This window comes from Apus apus, chromosome 10, assembly GCF_020740795.1.
Source record: "Apus apus isolate bApuApu2 chromosome 10, bApuApu2.pri.cur, whole genome shotgun sequence".
Classification (NCBI taxonomy): Eukaryota; Metazoa; Chordata; class Aves; order Apodiformes; family Apodidae; genus Apus; species Apus apus.
This window is the reverse complement of record NC_067291.1, coordinates 19,317,710-19,338,581: the sequence shown is the minus strand read 5'-3', so window position 1 is coordinate 19,338,581 and position 20,872 is coordinate 19,317,710. Positions and strand designations below refer to the sequence as shown.

General features: G+C 42.0%; 1 protein-coding gene across 11 annotated transcripts in view; it reads left to right on the top strand.

Annotated features, from left to right (window-relative positions):
* Nucleotides 1-20,872, top strand: part of MEGF11 (multiple EGF like domains 11) — a 254,581-nt gene that overhangs the window by 157,047 nt on the left and 76,662 nt on the right. For all 11 annotated transcript variants that reach the window (XM_051628083.1, XM_051628087.1, XM_051628080.1 and 8 more), the window contains 4 exons: nt 2,474-2,720; nt 4,366-4,486; nt 9,399-9,535; nt 14,542-14,754. In XM_051628083.1, the coding sequence (XP_051484043.1) occupies nt 2,474-2,720; nt 4,366-4,486; nt 9,399-9,535; nt 14,542-14,754 (718 nt within the window). The remainder of the gene's footprint in view (nt 1-2,473; nt 2,721-4,365; nt 4,487-9,398; nt 9,536-14,541; nt 14,755-20,872) is intronic.

Genomic DNA, 20,872 nt, shown 5'->3' with positions numbered 1-20,872 from the left:
TCCCACAGATTCTCAGTAATAATTTAAGACTTATAAAGAGTAAGATTTTGTTTGCTTGGCTCCCAGCAGTGCTAGTGAGGAACTATCATCCCTGTTTACAGCTGCGGGAAAAATGAGGCAAAGCAATAAAGTATCTCGTGTGAGGCACAAGCAGGATTATGCACAGGGATATGCTGCACGCTCAGCTTTCTGCGGGACATGGAACCATCTCTCTACACACACACCCTGTAAGGCCCTGCAGATCCTTCTGGCAACATTGGAATTGTCTTCTCATGGGTTTATTTCGGCCTTTAACACTGTTGCTCATGAAATACAAGTTTGTAAATTGGTAATGAGCACTGCCAGTTGAGTAAAGTCTTTTCTTTTTCTGGGAGGTATCCTCAGGCTGACCAATGAGAAGGACAAAAATACTGCCAAAATTAACAGATCAATGTAGTAATCCAAAAAAGCTTAAGAGGAGCTTCAGGCTTGAGCGGGCTTTGCATTTACTTTGTGTCAGTTTTAGCCAATAACCAGGTGGCAGATATTCTTTATTATCCCCCTACAGCCCTCTCAGGGGAAGATAAAAATGGGCAGAACAGAGATACGACTTTAGGACCGGGGGAAAAAAAAAAAAAACAAAAAAAACCTAGAATAGGTTTAATGGAATAAAAAATTGTAATAATGATGGTGAATTACATAGAAATATATACAAATACGGAACCCACACTCCACAGCTGGTTATTACTTCTCAACCAGAAAGGTTCCAAATGGAACTTGGCAGCCCACGGGGGTGCAATCCACCAAGAGCCTTGGAGCAGCCAGGCTGGTCCTACTCAAGGACACAGGGGAAGGCAACCTATCTCGGTGAACGATGTTCTCTGGCAAAGAAGCCGCGCAGGGCGAGAGGCGGGGACCAGGCCCAGCCCCGCAGGCAGGGCCGCCTTCTCGGAGCAGCCATCTTGTGCTGCGCCCCGCGCTGTGATTGGCCCGCTCGGGTCACCTGACCCGTCCTCCGCTCCCCACAGGCAGAGCCGCTCCCGCCGCTGGGGCCGCCGCAGGGGCCGGGGGGTCCTGGGGGCCCTGGGGTGCCCCGGGCGCTTTTTATCCTGGTCTTCTCAAGCCAGGACACCTTGCTACGTCTGGAAACAGCCATTCAGGCCTGGGAAGCAGTGAGTGTCACCTGGGGGTTGGTCTGTGTGTTTGCAGAAGGCCGGCTCTGTTGCTGGGGTTACCCCTGGTTTCTGCGTGGCCGTGGGTTTTCACGCTTGGAGGAGAGTTGTTGTCGGTGTGATTGAATCAGTTTATCTGAGCAAAGCCACTTGACCTGGAAAATTACCCATAGCTGCGTCTTTGCCAGAGATTTTGCCACCAACCCTCGTCTGAATAGAGCGGTGATTTTCTTCACCCTTGGCACGGCTCTGTTGAAAGGCTGCGGAGCAGAGGGTTGGACTTGGGAAGAAATTCTTGGTTTCCTGCTGACCATTAACTGAGGGAACCTTAACTTCTGGGTGGTTGCTTTGAGCTGTTTCGTATATATACAGGTAACATGAGCGTTTTGAAGGTGTTGATTGTACTTTCTGTAGCAAATCAGGATCAAGCTGTTCCTGTTACGCTGACTTCCCTCTCTCATCCTGCCTGTGGTCCACAAACCGGGAGAAGGGATCAGGCAGGATTGCCATGTGGAAGGATCTCCCTGTGCTTTAATGCATTCTATGGGAGCTGCCCCTTCGTGTCAGTGTCCATGGGGCCTGGGGACCTTCTGTAATGCTTGTACGTGCTGTTACCAGCAGAGAAATTACCTGACATACACACTCCATACCTTCATCCCTAAGCCTGTTTTAAGCAGCTTCGTTAAATCCTGTCTCCAGTGTTATTCTCTACCACCTCTTTACCCCAGGGAGAAAAAAACCAAAACAACCAACACAAACCCAATCAGCAACAACAAAAACAAAACAAAACAAAACAAACAAAACAAAAACAAACAAACAAAAAAAACAAACAACAAAAAAACACCCCAAAAACCAAAACAACCAAAAAATGTCATCAAAGGAGACAGTCTTCTTTAGATTGTCATATTTATTATCTTACGGAAACAGTGCAAAGAAACAATATTTTGTGACATTATTGAATCTACAGGATGTGCTTGGCAATGCTACCTGTCACTAACTACACTGCAGTCAGGGTGGGATCCTCTGCATCTAATTCCACTATAAATTCATTCCTTCCAGCTATCTAAGAGCACTAAGAAACAGGATATTAAAAGATTGAGGTCCTGATCCAATAAGGGTGTTAAACAAGTCCTCAAATGTAGATATAATACTAGTGCTGTTGTCTCCTTGCATGCTAAAGCTGGGGGGTAGTTGGGGAAAGTTTGAGAGCCCTTTAGAAAGCTCCTGGTGCCAGCAGTGCCCCTGCCTGCTTGCCAGCCTCGGCGCAAGGGCTGGGTGAGGCGCTTTGCTAATACCTTGGCATGTGCCTGTCTGTCCTGCAGGCTGTGACAGCGACCACTGGGGACCCCACTGCAGCAACCGCTGCCAGTGTCAGAACGAAGCTCTCTGCAACCCCATCACGGGCGCCTGCGTCTGCGCAGACGGGTTCCGAGGCTGGCGCTGCGAGGAGCTCTGTGACCCGGGGAGCTACGGCAAGGGCTGCCAGTTCCTGTGCCAGTGTCACAACGGAGCGACCTGCGACCATAAAACGGGAGAGTGTCACTGTGCTCCCGGATACACGGGGGTATTGTAAGTTCAATGACAGGTGCATTTTACTCTGCATCATTTAACAGCCTTGCTTTGACCGCTTTTAGTGCAGTGAGTAATTGGCAGAATTTGCACAGTCTGTATTATACACTTGCCTTTGCAGAAAGCAGGTAACAAAATTTCAGAGAGACCAAATAAGGGGAAGCTCTTTTACTGCTAATTATACCTGCCTGCATAGTAAAATTTACTGCTAAAGTGAACTTAAAAATCCATTCTGTTTTCCAGGTTGTACAACAACTGTACCTGTTCCTAATTCCAGTATGTGAATACAAAACAAATTAGAGTTGTTTTGTAAGCGATTGGACATTTCACTCATTAGCAGTCAGTGCAGTATCAAATGGGACTTGCTATCCCAAATATATTTGACTTTCCATCTATCTGAGGAAGCATTGCTGTTAACTGTATCAGCTTATTTTCTAGGGGGTACATTTTAAGAATAGTGAGCAGGGATTTAGCTATGTGACTCCTATTAACTTTAACGAGAATCATGTAGCTAAATCCCCATCCACCACACTGAAAGTTTACCAGTAGGATTCACAAAATCTGCATATTAATTTTAGAACAGCAAGCAATAGTTCCTTGTTTAAAATTACCCATAGTGTAACATCAGTTCTCATTAGAGATCTTTTAGTACTTCCAAAAGTAATTATGTTTTTCAAAATTATTTAAGGGGAAGAGAGAATTTAGTCACTGAATTTGGTTGGAGATTTATTACAGCTGATTTAATACTTCTGCTGTCCAATATTATTTGTTGATCTGCTTGAAGGAGACAGGAAAAAAAACAGGCAGTATTAAACTTCATAAATAAGTGATAAGCATTTTTAATATTTTACTTAGTACCTGATTTCCTCATAGATTTGCAACCTCAGGCCTGGAACCACTCACTGCTAAAGACCCTGCTTACTAGTAGGAGTGGTCCCATCGACATTAATATGTCAGTTCTCAGCAGTAAGTACTTGCAGGGTCAGCCACTGATGTGATGTATGAATATCCTCATCAGAGGACAGTCAGGGGAAGAACCTCCTGTAGCTTGAGAACCTGGGATTAGAGAAAGAAGTGATGCTGAAAAGTGCCAATGCGCAAATGTAGGAGACACTAGTTTTTGCAGGGACTAGCCTCACACTGGCCCCCATGAGTACTGAGAGAGACCCAGTGAATTTAAATAGGCTTTAAATGGTGCTGAGGTCTTGCCAGTCCATTGTACACTGCAGATGTTAACATTTAGTTGTGACTGGAGAAATGTCAATAATTTTAATCTCAACCTTCTAACCTATTTGCAGCTTATTGCCATGTCATGTAAGTCACATTGAGGGCTTCATCCTGCAAGTCTTAGTTTCCTGAGCTATTTTAATGGATATGAGTTGTCCAGTTGAGAGGGGTGGAATTTGGTCCGTGCATAAAGATTACACACGTCCATCAGCCATACTTGGCTGGATTCACGGCACATAAATAACCCAAGGAGAAAGAACTCTTGGCGAATTGGTAATACCAGTTGAGGCCTACTGAGGTTTCATCATTTGCATAAGAACTCCCATGATGACCTGTGTTGTGGATTTTCCTCACTTACCATCTCCTGTAAGTTGGTTTAAATGTGCTCTTTGTTTTTTGTTCCTTGTCTCTCCCCAAGCTGTGAGGAGCGCTGTCCCCCCGGCAGTCACGGAGCTCAGTGTGAACTGCGCTGCCCTTGCCAGAACGGAGGCGTCTGCCACCACATCACGGGAGAGTGCTCCTGTCCTCCTGGGTGGATGGTGCGTACTCTCTTCATACTCATCCTCATTTAGAGGCTGGAATAGGAAGTTAATTGTTCACTGTCTCAGCAGACACCTTCCTGTGTTTTTGTGATGTGTGGATGCTAGTTCTTGTCACGAGGCTCTAACAGTTCTGCAGCTGAGTCCACCTTTGTCATCAGTGCATGATGCTTTCACAGATAGGCCACCAGTCCATTACAGTTCCTTGGAATATTCCCTGCACCCTTAGGCACCATCCTCTTGCGGGACAGAAAGCTCAAAGCTCAGCATTGTCAAAAGAACTGTCCTGTTTCCCCTTCAGGAGAAAGGGAGAGAGAAAATCCTGCGGGAATTTAGTGTCTCGTGCAGTCATTAAAGCAAGACTATACACAGAGACCAGTCCCATGTCCTGTCCTTACTTAGGCATAATTCCCATTGATTGCAATAGATTTGCTTGCATCAGGGATTGCACTGGAGAGATCAAATTGGCCTAACCTTTAATCCTTTGTGTCAAGAAAGCAAGGCCAAACATTTTAAAAGTCTTCAACTTTATCAATAACGTAGTAATTAACTCTCTTGGGGTTTGCCAAGTCTCGCAGGCCCACATACCATTTAGCTGTACTGAATTTCCTGGCATTTTTCCTGCATCTGACAATTAGTCTTTTGGCAATCCTGCTGGATTTTAATGCATACAAGTACTATGAGTTTGTATTTTAATTCATGGAAGATCCTGAGGATCATCATACAGCTGTTGCATCTCATGTGGACCTTGTGCCTGTTGAAATATTTTAGGGCTGAGAGACATGTATATGGTCATTTATATTAGTACAGCAACTGCTGCCTCCACTTCATCGCACAGCTACTTTCGGTTAAAAAGCACCAACAATGAGATTCTGGTGGCCATCGGGCAGCAACATGGGTGAAGAACATTGCTGTCCATATTTTTTTGTGGAAGCTGTGTCTGGAAAGTCTCTCTCCAGCTGGAGAGTCAGAGCATCTCTGGCTTGGCCAGTCATGTCAAAGGTGGTGATGGTAATTCCATTTCAAATGACGAAGCAGACAAAACTTTTCAGAAGCTTACCTTCAACTGGTACTACTTTTAGGGTATTTTTTTCACTTCCCCTTATCTTTTGTATGCCAGTATTTCTGAGGATCTGAGTTGTTTTGCTGTACTCTTCATCACCTCTGTTTTATCTGGACTTTTCTCTTTTTTTGCAAAGAGATCACTAAAGAGAGATAAGAAGATCAGAATAGAGGAGGAAGTTTTTAGAGGTCTTTTAGGATGCAGCATAGACCCTAAAGAAGAACCACAGCATTGGGGCTGTAAAGCATCTGTGGTCATATATTCTGGCCCACTTCTGTTCCGTACAGCTTGGAGTTTCTTCTCTGCATTTTTAGTGGCCTAGAGAGACTTTCTGTTGTTGGCTGCCCTGTCCCCAGAGAAACCCTAGAGTTAGCAATTGATGTTTGAAACAAGCATAACTGAAAATTGAAGAGAGGGATCAAGTATTCTGGGGAAAGAAACTGGAATTATAAGTAAAAGCACTCGGCTTATAAATGTTGAGATTTTAAGTATAAAGGGTCTCTCCAGGTTTTTAATGAAAAGCTGGTAATTCTGTACACAGAGAGAAAAATATTTTTTCATGCTGTATTTTTAACTCTTGGTGGTTGGAATGGTTTGAGAAGTGAGACATGAGTGGGCTGTAAACGAGCAAGTGAGATGGGCTTGACGGACAGCATTCATTTTATTTCACTCCACGGACAGTCAGGAATTTTATTTGCTGATTTCAAGGCTTGAGGCTGCACACATGCATTAAATATACCATCATGTTGGAAGGAGAGAATTCTCTCTGGATTTATACAAGTGCAAATCTGCTTGGATTTTATTGCTGCTGGATGAGCTGAGACTTTTATCCTCTCTTAGAGCAGGCTTATTAATGGCAGCACAGCTCCCTTAGGGGCCTGTTTGCCTGTGGGATATGGGAGAGCAGGCAACAAGTTGAACAGGAGGAAGTTCTAGGGTTCTTAGGTTCTTCCTTGCATCTTCTATCTTCAAAGCCTGGTTCTTTTATTACTTGTAGTATTTCTTTCCTCCTGCTTCCTCCCACCCACTGCAGCCTCTCCCAGAAGCACAGAAAGTTAGATGAACTGTGTCCTGTGAGATTTTACTGTCCTGTGGGTTTTTCACCAAGAGGTTGATGGTTGACAGCATATATTGTTGAACTAGTCAACAAAATGTGGCTTCCAGAATACTATGATGTTGGATTTCCACTTCCATGTCTTTCTGGCTGTGGGAGTTATTGGGTGGCTGCTTTAGGGCCTCATTAACAATTTATAGGTTTAATTCTACACATCTTTCTCATTTTCAGTATTAAATTCTCCAAATGCTCTCAGGAAGTGGGGGGAGAAGTTAGATTTACAGAAACACTTTTGAAGGCCTAAATCCCCATGCTCAGGAAAGCAACAATCTTTCCTTACAGTACAAAACATCTGTCACTGGCAACACACCCTGTTTGGTCCTGGATCCCATTCTCAAGTTTCTGCATCATGGTGCCATGTTAATACAACACATTCTGCTAATCACTTCTTTCTCATTGCCTCTGGGCTTTATGAAGCAACTGCAATTTGTATTTTTGTCTATTTTTCTTTCTGTTGTGGATTTTAAATGTGGAGGTGTGTGAGAAACTGGAGCAGAAAAAACGTCTTTTCTAGACTACAAAATGGTAGTAAAATAGGAAGCATTGTCAAAAGCAGAAGCTGATGAGATCAGGGTCTTAAAAAAGGTGCTGATGGGGTGAACTTTACTGATTAGATGTATAAGCAGCAGCAAACGCTGGTCTGACATTTGATCCTCCAGAGAGGGATGTTTTGGATTCCCTTAGTACATATTAATGGAAAAACTATGCCTAAAGATTCTCTTGGCTCCAGGGGGATGCATCAGAGAGTATTGCTTTCTCATCATTTGTTGATAGAAATCCTGTTCCTTTTGAGGCGTGAAGAGAGGAAGTATTTATTATCAAGATAAATGGCTACTTACATTTTCTGATATATAGTCTTGTGCATTACTCAAGTCCAAAGACACCAGTTTTTTAACAGTGTAATCTAAATGTTCTTGAACTTAGGCCAACCTGTTTATTGCACAGCCAAGGAGCCACCTATCACTGGTAGGAAAGGCTTGAAGTGTCTGTTTCATTATTACATTGAAGAGCAGCCTCTCCTCTTTGGGGCTGTTGATATTGCTAAACTTCCCGAACTGTTGAGCAAGAACCCCAGGGAGTGAAAGCAGCCATTATATTCCTGTTTTATGTTTTCTGTAAGTTTTGTCTAATGTGTGCCTTGTTCAAAACTCAAAGTCCCTGGAGCTTGATTAGGGAAATAAAGACTTCTGAGGGATTAAACCAAAATAATACTAGGGACAGAAAAACACTGGTTCTGTCAAGCTCTGCCCGGCACTGGCAGCACCACTTGCTACAGTCGCCAAACATTTTCCATTATAGGACCCCATCTTCACATCACAGCACTGCCAGACTTGTTTTGGCTGAAGTTAGTCAGCTGAGTGCCAGCCTCAGATTTTATGTTTGCTCACAGAAAAAAAACAATATTCATACAACTTCTGTGAAAGTCTAGGGAAATCCTTGTAAGGCCTTGATACTTGGCAGGGGATGTTATGTGATACTTAGGGAAGAACCACCTGAGCTTGGCAGATAAATTCTCCAAGGACACAACCCATGGTAAGGATTCTCTGCCTTGGGGCTGGGCAGATGGAAGAAGGCTTGTCCAGCAATTGCTTTTCCTGCTGAGTAGTGCCAGAGTGCACAACCAAGAATGACCAGCTGTCTTTTCTTCACTTGCAGGGGTGGTTAAGCAGGGAAGGGAAGGAGGAGACACCTCAGACATGGGGATTAGGGTCCAGATGAATGAGAGGGCTAAAAGGGAGTCAGCAACAAGGATTTTGGGTGGACTGGAAGGCAGGACAGCAGAGGGCTGGGAGCATAAAAAAAGGGAAGGAGGTAGCCATCAAGATGTGGATTGAGACAGGTCAGAGGCTGAGATATGTCTCCAAGGTTGGGGATAAGGAGCTAAGAGGATATTGGAGGATGCATCTAGCGAGTGTCCAGGGATTAGGCAGATTTTCCATTGCAAAATCAGTTCTTCTGGCCAAAAGGCTGCTGTGGGGAGAGTTAGGTTGCTTCTGTATCATTACTGGTGGCTTTCTGCAACTGTCCCAGGCTCTGGTACGCTTTGTGCCTCCTTCCATCGCTTAGGCAAAGCACTGGCTGATGCCATTCTGGACTGCTTTAAGAGTGTGGGGTCTGGATGAGGGTAGAGGGAATGAAGTAGGTAGGATCTGAAGAGGAGGACATCTCCAGCATTTGGATTTGGTCTTCTAGGGATGAGGTGGAGTTGACTGAAAAGAGGAGATCATCACTATCACAACTAGCAGAACTTCATCCTCCCAGTGCAGCCTTTCCAACAATCCTCTTCTTCCCAAATGTTCACTCTATGACACTTATCCAGAGTAGGTCCAACAACTTTTCTGACTCCCTACTTCACAAAAAAACATAACACACAAACAAAAAAAACCCCAACCAAACACCAGCACATAAGCAGCTTTGTAACCTTCTCTGGTTGCCTTTAACCTCTCCCAAGCCTTCCTGCATCTATTCAAGGGACAGTGACTATCCTGCCACCTCAGCTGCAGTTTATGGGCAAGATCCAAAGGAGAGAATTATGAGTACAGTGGTGAGAAAAATTCCTGCTGGAGATAGGTCAGACAGGCACTCTTGTAGCAGAATTTGGAGGCTGTCTTTAGTGCTTCTTAAACAGAAAAAATCAGTTTTAGCAAGAAGCACGATAAATATCCAACTGCATATAGATATGTATCGCGTTATGAGTGTTGGCTGAAATATTGCTCTTTCTGTAACCCTACCAGGGGCTGGTGTGTGCACAGCCATGTCCTCCTGGAACATTTGGAATTAACTGCAGCCAGGACTGTCCCTGCCACAATGGAGGACACTGTGATCCCGTGACAGGAAAGTGCATCTGTGCAGCTGGCTATATAGGAGACAGGTAAAAATCAAAGCCTTCAGTTTTTAACTATGAATTGACAGTATTTCCATCCCTTTGATATATGATGTTATGTTTCTGTTGCTCCAATAAGGTTCATCCTTCTGAGGCAGCTCAAGCATTATAAATGTGGCAATGTTACTACATTTTATTGGCAACGTTCTCCATTTACAGGGCTTTTTAATATAACTTTTAAAATGTAATGGATTTAATTTAATTTAGATATTTACAGTGATAAATTTAATAGAATTACATGTTTATAAGATATGTAAATGAATTATATTTATACAAATTAATATCCTCAAGAGGAAGCAAAGCAGCAGTTTAATGTTTCCCTCAGCCCTCAGTGCTGTAGCACTGATCCATCTCAGACACCAACAAAAGGTGATAAATCCTCAAAATTGATAAACGAGAGCCTTCACCCATAAATCGGTCAGAGAAGATGATAATGCTGTTTTACAAGGGTGTCAGCTGTTCACGGATTCATGGAGCAAAATGACCACACAGCAAAGTCAGGGTGGGATTGTAGTGCATGTTGGCTTCATCCTCCAGCTAATCCTGCCTAAGGGCTACGGATGGTGGGGAAGCTGCACTTCAACAAGCTTTCCAAGGCAGTTTTCAGCAGGGATTGGACTGTGTCCCCAGGATTGCCAGAGACCCTGGGCACAGGGCACACTACTGTATGCTAAGCTAAAGCCCTTTCTCCTACATCTTCTCTTTTTTTATTAGCTGCAACAAGCTAGTACGGGGATACTGACATACCCTATAATCATACTCTTGCACAGCAAAGCTCATTGGAATTTCTCATTTCTTGCTTCATTGTTCAGTCAGCAATTCTTTATAACACACAAGCAGACCAACCCTCAGCAGTGTGCTGGGCCACGTACAAGGTCTGTTTGCACAAAGCCATGCCCTTTCCCATTACATGTGGAAGTTCCTTGTTTCCGTTTTATCAACAGCAGTAATTGGAGGAGGCTCTGGAGATTTTGTCAGGATTCACATGTGGTTGAATATGGTGGAAATACTAATTATTTCAAACTAATTTAGTGGATAAGACATCAGATTTCAGCCATAGAGTACCATGTAATTACTGTTGCTCACCAAAGCTTTCTCTTTCTTTCCTTTTGGAGACAATTTGGTGAAAGGAAGCAACTGTGCAGCCTGTTCTGCCTCTCTGCTGACAAAAGCAGAGGTTTTTGCTGTTTATAACCTTTAGAGAGGGGCTGGAGAAGGCAGCTTGAGGAGAGATGGAGCAGAACAGGCATGACAGGGCAGACCTGACAAGAGTTCACAAGAATCATCTTAGAGCAAAGTGGAGTGTGAGCTCTTTGCATCAGTACTTGGAGAAATGTAAGAGAGATTTGAACTCTAGAGAGACGTGGCTTTGGAAGACAGAAGCAGGGAAGGACAAAATAATGCATGATCAGCTGGAAGAGGTGGAAAAGGAAAGGTCTCACTGTGGACCTGCACCCCAGCAAAACCCTTAGGAATGGCTTACCTGCCTGTCCTGAAGCAGGGGAGCAAAAGATGGACACCGAAGGGAGAGGCAGAAGAGCAGAAATGCAGGTGTGTGGAAGGGTAAATGAGAACAGGAGGAAGTTAGGAACATGGGCAGGTCAGAAAGCTATTCTAGCAGCAGAGAAAAGCTGTATTAGCCTAGAGATTGCCACCTTTCAGATGGGTTCTCAGAAGGTTAAAATGTGTTTATACATCAGCTTTTAATCAGCCTTCAATAAAGGAAGTGAGACCTCAAGCTGCAGTTGGGCCTTTGGCCTGGTTTGCTAGGAACAGGCACACAGAGCTTACCTTGCTGCTAACTACAGTGAGCTAATGCTAGGTTGTCCATTGATTTCAGTGAGGGCACAAGGTCTTTAGAAAGTCTAAATTGCTGTCCTTGGTTATGTGTTCAGACAGCGTGGACAATGGGACAGATTACTCAGCACCATTTTAGCTTAAAGTCTGTTTTACTTTCTGGATCTCATGCAGCTGCTTCACTGTTACAGTGTAACTGCAGGTATAGCAGGAGAATGCTGCTGCACAAGAATAGCATTTACTTTAACATTTTACAAGGCACTGAAAAAAATTCTTAATAATAAGTTATTGTGAATAACAACAATAAAACCTAAGCACACTTTATCTACTATAATCTTTTTAAATTGTCAATAAGTACTATATAATACCACATACAGTTGTCTTGTGCAGAAGATAATAAAGTACAGTAAGATAAATATTTGTGCAGATGAAATGGTCATAAAGGTCCATGTAAGTGTAATTGCCATTCTTTGTTCCCTACCTATTTTCCAGGAAGTGGCACTACACTAAATACCTAGGAAACTGGCAAGAGCTATTAATAACTCCATGCAGCTTTCTGCTCTGCTGAAATGACTGGATACGTCATGTAAATGTGTGTTTTGAGAACTGGAAAAGAAAAATAGCAGAAGCACAGTTAAAAGCTAAGGATGGGCTGTCTAAAAATTCAGTGGCTGACAGGAAAAGGGAACACTGTTTTAGCTTTGTTTTCCATATTGCCATTAAGCTTGAAGACTGAATCTCAACAGAATAAATGCCACATCTCTTAGAACAAAATGAGCAGACTTAGTGTCCTGTTGTGGTGTTTGTCCCTGGATCTTTTATGGACAGGCTGATGATCACCAGGTTTTGAGTGGCTTTTAATATTTTTCTGTGCTACACAGACGTGACCTCTGTTTCAAAACAAACAGAAAAGCCTAAAAAAACTTCGCAGCATTATTGCATGAAGAAGATTTATCTAGAAAAAAATGTAGGTGTATATACTATTTTCATCTGTTGAGTATGCTGTCTTATGTTTAATATTTTGTGAAATTGCTTCCATTAATTCTACAGGTGACAGCCATATTATCCTATCCCAACCCAAATAATTATAGTGCATATTAAAGTTCAAGGGATATTGTAATGCGAATCTCCCCAGATAGGCAGAAAGCAATGTAAATTAAACAAGAAACATAACTAGGCCTTAGCAGCTCATTTTGTAATTTAATTGAACAATGTATCTGGGTGTTAACGGTGCTATGGACACATTAGATTGATATGTTGCAAAGGAAAGATGTTTAAGTAGAAAGCTAATTCCTGCTGTGATTATTCTTATGTTCCAGAGGAGTCATTATTAGTATTCTTTGTATAAAATTCATTAGCAGTAGCTGCTTGATCTCCAAATAAATAAGTTGGTTAAATTGTTAGCAGAAAAAGGCTAATTATGTAAATAGATTAGGTCGTCAATATTTCATTTCCAGATGCTTTTCTCCCTGCTAGGTAATGCTTCATCTTCTATAAATACAGAATGATACAGTGCACTGTTGACTAAGTATTCATCTTGTTGAGTACAGTGCTCTCCTGCTCATGAGCAGAGCCCTGTACTGCCATGGAGACATGAGGTACCTTAATATGTTCTTCATTGCATTTCATTTGCTTTAAGTGTTTCAGCCCTAATGCTACCCATTCTTTGCTGGTTCTCTCCTCTGCAGCTGAACCACCCTGAGTGCAGCAGGGCTAGCAGCCAGTGCCACTGGTTGGTCTCTGGGCTCCTTTCCCTCCTGTTTGGCAAAAAGCTCCTCTCTTTGGGTCTCATACAAACTCCTGAACTGGGATTGTGTAGCCAGAAACTGTGTTGATGCTTGCTGCAGCTAAATCACTGTCTAGGCCTTTTGCCGTTTAATTATTTTCAGTAAGGCATGGTAATCTGAAGCTGCAGAAGTAATGCTCTTATATACTAACTGTGTTCATTGCAGTTTTGCCTGGCTTGCATCACACATTAATCTTTTATTACTGATCATTATACTAAACTCTTACCTGCCAGCTGTGAAATGACCTGCAGAAAGACATTTAACAATTGCCTCTATCCACTGAGTTTACAGTATACACTCTAATCAATGCTCAGGATTAAATTAATGCTGATAGGCAATTTCCAATATCTGGCATCCATGTGATAAGGGAATTGGGCTTTTCTGGATTTCTTTTTTTTTATGAAGGGAAAAGGCCTCTGTATTTCACAGTGGATCACATAAACTGTAGGACTGACTCATTGCAGAATTTTGAAACCACTGAATTATGTCAAGCACGGAATCAGTTGCTTTCTTTAGGACCCTTAGTTGAGCTTTTCAAAGTAGAAAATATTATGAACACTTAAACTGGTTGCGTAGGACAATGAAACAGACTTCTTGGCAGATTTCATTATGTATCCAGTAGGGAAATATTTTAAACAATGCATGGAAAGTGCAATTTAAAACAATCTGTGTATAGTGTTCACAAGTTCTATTTTTTGTGTGTATCAAATATTTAAAATGTTGGCAATTTTGGAGAAGATACTACACTAAGGAGCATAAAAGTGATTTTTCTTGAGATTTTATGCTACTGAGCATCCCAGAAGTGAGAGATGAAAAGGAAATTTGAGCTTTAGTTACTCAGAACACACAAAAGACAAAGGAGTATATTTTCTCCTAGTTGGTATAAAGCTGATGCAATGACAGTGTAGAAGGGAAGTAAAACTATACATGACTAGAGAACACTTTACTTAATATTGTTTAAAAGGCCACATTTTCTTCCAGATCTCATTATTACTAAGATGACCATATGCTTGTAAAGAAGGTGCCCAATCCTTCTGTAATAAGGAGAAAGTGAACAGATGGGGGGTTTTTAATAAAGTATCTTATTCTGTATCAGTTTCTTATGGTTGATGAATGGAATTGTCAAGGTCCAGGAAACAAGAATGCACTTCATTAACTAAGGTAATATTAACTAATGCAAATTTTGCAGAATATAATTGGACAGAGATTAATGCACTTTCAGTTAAAAGCAATTTACATGCCCAAGACATCACATCACTCCAGTGATATCATCAGTTCACAGTATATTACTTAAATAAATGAGCAATGATTTTGTACTTGATTCATTAACAAAAACATTCCCATGTAAAAGTCATAAGCAGACTAGACTATAGCATTTAATTGGATCCTGTCTCACATATTTCATTGCAGGTGTCAAGAAGAGTGTCCTATTGGGACATATGGCTTTCAGTGCACACAAAAATGTGACTGCCAAAATGGTGCAAAGTGTTATCACGTCAATGGAGCTTGTATGTGTGATCCTGGATTTAAAGGGATTTATTGCCAAGAAAGAATGTGTCCAGAAGGGTTTTATGGCCTCAAATGCAACAAGAGATGTCCTTGCAATATTACCAACACCCTCAGGTATGTACATCATACTATGTGTTAGTGGATGGTATTGGTCAAATAAAAGCATTGGGGAAAAATTCAATCAACTACACCTACTTCCTTTTTCTGTATAGTTTTAATTAAGAACACCAACAGTTCCTCTGGATTTCAACCTTTGATTTAAATGACCTCAGGTTTGGAAACATAAGCCCCAGTCCAGCCAACTGCTAAGCGTGTATCTGTTTAAGCAGTTCTGCTAAAATCTGAAACAATCTGACACGGCCTTAACCTGTAACTGCAGTCTTTTAGGCATAAGAACTATTATATGATGCCCATATGTATGCATAATAACCTACTGAAGTTTAAAAAATACAGATAAATTTGTTCAAATCCATTATTTTGGCTCCTTTTATGACATGGGTTTTCTTGTTAGATCTATAGACAGCAAGGGGACTTTAAAAATGAAACCTAGTATGCTTCAGTTTATGTCTTGTGGCAAATTACCATGTTGAAAACACTTGAGGCAGATGTATAAATAGACTGAAATCAATATCCTCAAGACAATCTATGGAACTGTAACAAAATCAATGGTGTCAAAATAGACATTTCTTATGTGTGCCAATTTTTGCTCCTCATTCAGTACACGTATCTGTGATATATTCAGGAAAACAATTATCAGGGAAGTATATCTAAAATGGAAGGAGCCTCACTTAAATGGTCAGGTTTCGATGGTTTACTCCCCGGTCACCTTTCGTACCTCCTTGCTGTGTTTACTGACTGCCAGAATTGCTATTTGAAGGTTTCTCACTCCCTCACATAGAGTCAAGGCAGCCTGGACAATGGAAACACCCTGACCTCAGCTATTCTGCTGGACTGTGGTGCCCACATTTCCATACCATGCCTGCAAGATGCTGAGCCCCTCAGTTCCCCCTTGATTTCCTCCTTTTTCTGTCCATCACTGTTAAGCATTCACAGCCAGTTCAGGATTGTGTAGACTTCAGAGGGAGGTGGGGATAATTGATGCCCAAGTAAATATGCCCTTGATAGGGACATCCTTCAAATTTCATACAGACAGGTAAGGACCTGACTGTCTTGCTCATGATGACAAACCTACCTTGCAGTCTTGCAGCCTGCTAAGATATAAACACCCTCCTCAATTATGTATACAAGTAATACCACCTAATTTGTGTGCATGCACACACACACATTCACACATAAAAACACTTCAGGCAAATCTGTTTGTGTGCTTGAGATAGACTCTATTTGTCTCAGTCTTGGAAATAAACAGGTGATCTTTCTTGTGAATTCAAGTCAAACTACAAGTGGTGAGGTTTTGCTTAACTGAAAGTCGAGCTCCCAATGGATTATTTCAAAGCCTTCTGATTCTGGTGGTGCAAGTCCTCTACAGAAGGGTAACTCTAGCTCTGTTGGGTTTGACAGCAAGGATCCAACATGTTTGACACCTCAAAGGCAGCTCTGAACAACAGGCTTCTATCATTCCTGATTATTTTGTGTATCATGAAATCATTGCAGAAGTAACATCCCTGAGGCATAAACTGAGTATTATACACAAAAGGTTAATGTTGTTGAGGGTAGGGGGTGTTACAGGAGTTACTGCAGGGTGAGCCAAGGTTAAATTCCTGCCAGTGTGCACGACTTCAACCTGCCATAAATACATAAATACTGCTCCTCACTGAAAGCTGTTATTCGAGTGTGCTGGAGGGTGAGAGTATGCTCTTGGACAGTAGCCGACACAAGTGTGACTTCACCCCCTCTCCTAGCCTGCAGAAACCTGCTTGTGTGCCTGTTTTCCCATAAAGGTCAGGGAAATGGCAGGCCATGGGCAGTGCTGAGCTTGGTTGCTGTTTCACAGCTAACAGCTCAATTCATTCAGGTTCATTTAAGTGGGAGAAGACTGAAGGTTTGAGGGTGCAGGAACTCATCCTAGGTTACTCAGAGGACTACCTGGGGGGTGCTTTGAGGATCTGCCAGAAGATTCTTCCTGAAAGAACAGACTAGCACCATCCAGCTGTGAAAAAAAATTTAAGTTTTCAAGTTTGAGAGAGCCCAGAAAGGTGGAGGATTCAATCCTCTCACAGCTCTTTTCTGGGCACGTGGTTGTTCTTACACACCATGTACCTGACCTGTGCCTGGTTGCTGTCTGACAGATACATTTTATGTCTTCCTTCCCATCACTGCTCCATCACTTGCAGCATCCTCGTCTAAGATGATATCTCTGTTTCCTTAATAAATGAGTCTAGTCTCTCCATTGATAAAATCTTCCTTTTCCCACATCTTATCACTGCTCTTAGGGAACAAAGAGATACCAGCAAGCTGTAGATCTCTAAATGTTCTCTCATTCTTCCATAGTATTTCAGCTTTCCACTTTTCAATGAGCTCCTCAGAGTGCTGTCAGTTCCTGAGCCCAAGAGAGTCAGAGTTGATAGAAAATGACCTTCTCCAAAGGCACTCCATATTCTGAACAAACTTTTTACTGATTGTTAAACCAGATCCATACATCATACTTCCCACCTACCTCCTTCCATTCCTCCCCTGAATCTTTATTGTTACTGGAACCGTGATCTTCCAAAGTGAATCACTTTCTGACAGCCACCTACTTTCCCCCTGAAGCAGCTCAAACCATTGGATACTTGTTGTGGTACTGAAGTATGTAGGATAATTATCTAAACACTTGAAAGAAGGTGAGGGAAGCTTGCTTATTTCTGTCAATGGTTTTGACTCAGTTGATCTGGTTATGGGAGAGCTGGCTGGAACAGAAAGTTCTGAGGGCTTTGAGGAGCAGTTGGGGAGGAACATTAAGAAATACACAATCAGCTTTTCTGTTTCCATAGATCTATCTATTTTAATGTCTGAAGAGACCAGTTCAATCATCTAATCTAACCTCCTGCATAGTAACAGCTGAAGAACTTCATCCAATAATTTCTGCATCAAAGCACGCTGAAAGGCACTTTGTCCAGGGCTTCTGAACAACCCCAGAACTAGGTATTTAGAATGCACTGATGACTTGGGCTGTCCTTCCACAGGGAATTATACACCTGTAAAAAATTCTCCCATGCAAAAAGCACATGTTGAGGCAGTCTGCATCAGTCAGAAAGGTATAAAATCCTGGCTTGCCTTTCTGAAAGCAGTGAGGGAAAGAAATAGCTGGAATAGTCTCAGCAACCCACCTTTCCTGAACAGTGGTGTGGAGTCGGTGTGTGGAGCCAAAGGCCTTTGGTAATGGCTTTCCCAGATCAGAGACACGAGAAGAGAAGGAAGACGCAGAGACCTTTTAAGCCTTGATGCTTTCCTACTGCAGCAAGAGCTGTGGAGCAATTTCCTTCTCATGCCATGTTGTGCCCTGTGGACAGCTTCCAGTTTCCACCTCTGCTCAGCCTAGTGCCAGAGCAACACTTGGCGGCTGGTGTTCACTCTGGGCTTTTTATGCAAGAGATTTGAATAGATAAAAGGTGTTAAGATTTAATGCACAATAATAATGTATAACACTGCCAAAAGTTCTCTTCCTGCTCTCAGCAAGTGCTTGGAAAGCAGCTGTTAGTGGGTTTGCCTCCTGGGATCCTTTTGGAGGCCTCACATTCTCTTACCATCCATTCAGGGATCCTTCTCTGGAGAAACTGCTTTTTTTTCTTAATTCCAGTTTCTTGGTGGCATGGAGAAGTGTCTTACACATGCTGCACCCCATGCTGGCAAAATATTACATAGACTTATGACCTTGAAGGGTACATGCAGAACAGAAAGGGAGGATTTATATGAGAATTTCCCACTGCCAACTGTATTTCTTGTTCTTTGCCTTAATGTATTTGCCATTAAGTGCCTCAAAGTTTTCAACTTCAGCACAGCTGGCATTTAGTTCACTGGATGGGCTGGATGCAGAGATGGCTGGCTGGGTAACAGAGGAGTGTCCTAGCTATAGTTACATGTCTAGGTAGATAGTTTAAACAGAATTAAATTTCACAGAATACCAATATAGTAAGAGAGAGGTTTTATTAACTCATGCATATATATACACTATTTTTACATTGTGGGCTGCAAGATATTTAGTATGTAAGTCTGATGATTTTAATTACTGGAATAGTTCATACATGCCAACATAGAAAAAACAATAATAAGAATTTAGCACTATTTTGTGATATCAGCTGCAGATCTTAAAAAGGTTTCCAAAGAAAGAAAGGCATCATTTTACAGATGGGAAAGATGAAATAAATGCAGAAAGTGTAAGTTCCATGGCCAGGATTCACTGGCAGGACTGGAAGAGAACAGCTGTCTTGTGAATATTGGTTAAGCATCTAAATTGCAGCCATTTTCGAGTTAACGCTTAATTGTCAAACAAGTGTTTGTGACTCAGGGCATTCTTTGAGACAAGTCTGCTGTGTTCCCTGGCCAGACACAGCCTGTCACCTTGTTTCAGACCCACCTTTGCAGGTTTGAGGTCCTTTGGCTTGTTAGGGTGTGATACTGTTTGGATTGGCAGAAGCTTTGGAAAGATTTTATTCTGCTACTGTCAAGGAGAAATTTCCTTTCCCCTGCTGTACAGTCTATTCACCAACTGTTGCTGCCTGCCCAGAGCTATTGTTACGGGTACCAGAACTCTGGAATTCAGTGGGGAAGATTTTTCCCAGTCCTACAATACCAGCACTCTGTAAGACAGCAGAAGCTAAGTATTTCAGAGTACTGAAGGACTTCAAGTTCTTGGTCTAGGAGAAAACCAAAACTCTGACATACTCAGGCTGATAATAAAATTGTTCTTGCTTCAGTGGGAAGATTTCATGGATGCAGGGACCCAAACATCTGCACTGGGCTTTTCCTAGCTCACAGTCTCATGAAAGAGTAGAGAAAGGCTTTAGGGAGCAGAATGCAGTCTTAACCTTCTGCTGCACCTTGTTTTGGAGTCCAAGCCCTTGCCTTCTGCATACATTTCTGGAAAGCCTGTTTGGTTCTTACTTCTTATTTTAGTGCATATTAGAATGATTTTTAGTCCTTAATATATAGCCTGCATCCCATGCAAAAAAAAACAGTCCATTTTGATGAAGGAGCTAACCTTAGAGTAGAAATTTTTACTGAGTATAGTATTTTCAATTGAATTGTCATAGACTGATTCCAACTGCCATGATCATATATTATGTTTGAAAGATTTAATTTAGCCAACAGATGCAGTTCTCATGGAACCATATGATGTGTGCAGTAGTACTGAAAACAGAGAAACAAAAAATCCACTTAAAAATATTTCTTTAATGTTTAGCTTTCTGCTCCTATTAGGTAGTGATTAATATATGCAGTGGGGGGGAAGAATGACCTTTTATTATTTTCATCTGAAAGTTAAGAGGTGTTTTGTGAACAGCCATAATTTCAGGGGCTGCTTTGTCAGAAGAATTTCATGGATGGTAGTTTATTAAGCTGATGAATTGTTTTAATTAATCAGTAAAACAATATTTATGATGAAACATATGACACTCACAAAATTTGATCATTCTTAGTGACAACAGTTTGTGACTAACCTCTCTAGAAACATACTTGGGAATTACATTTTATGAGGCTACCTTGAAAATTAACATACACAGTATTAATTCTTTAAGTGTAAAGAATCCCATTCAGTCACATCTGCAATATTAAACTATAGCAATAAATAATCGTAAAGGAAAACAAATAGCTTATAAGAGGCAAAACCAGGAGATGGCTCTATAGAGAGGTGTCATCTTGCAGAACTCTCTTTCTTGTTCTGAGGATAATAAAGAAAATCTGATTTGTAGCAGTATTATTTCTCATCTTTCTCACCCAGGGCTAGACAGTGCTCTTATGGCACAGTCTTATGGTGCAGACGCCCCCAGAGCAGACTGAGCTCTCCAGTGAAGCCTCACACTCCCAGCTGGCCCCACAGGGTCCTTTTCCAAAGATCAGATTCCCTCTCCACCCCAGTGCTTTCTCTTTTAACCACACCATCTCCCCAAAGTAGATATCCTCCTGTGCTCTGCCTTCCAATCCCCCAGCAACCTCCATCTCTTCAAACCAGGACTGAACACATCTCCAGCCTTCCCTCCTTCCCCAGCCCCTGGGCACAGCCTCAGTGTGGCTCTCCTGCTGTGGGAGGTCAGTGCCCCAAGGAAAACAGGGAGATGCTCTTTCTGTTTGTAGAAGA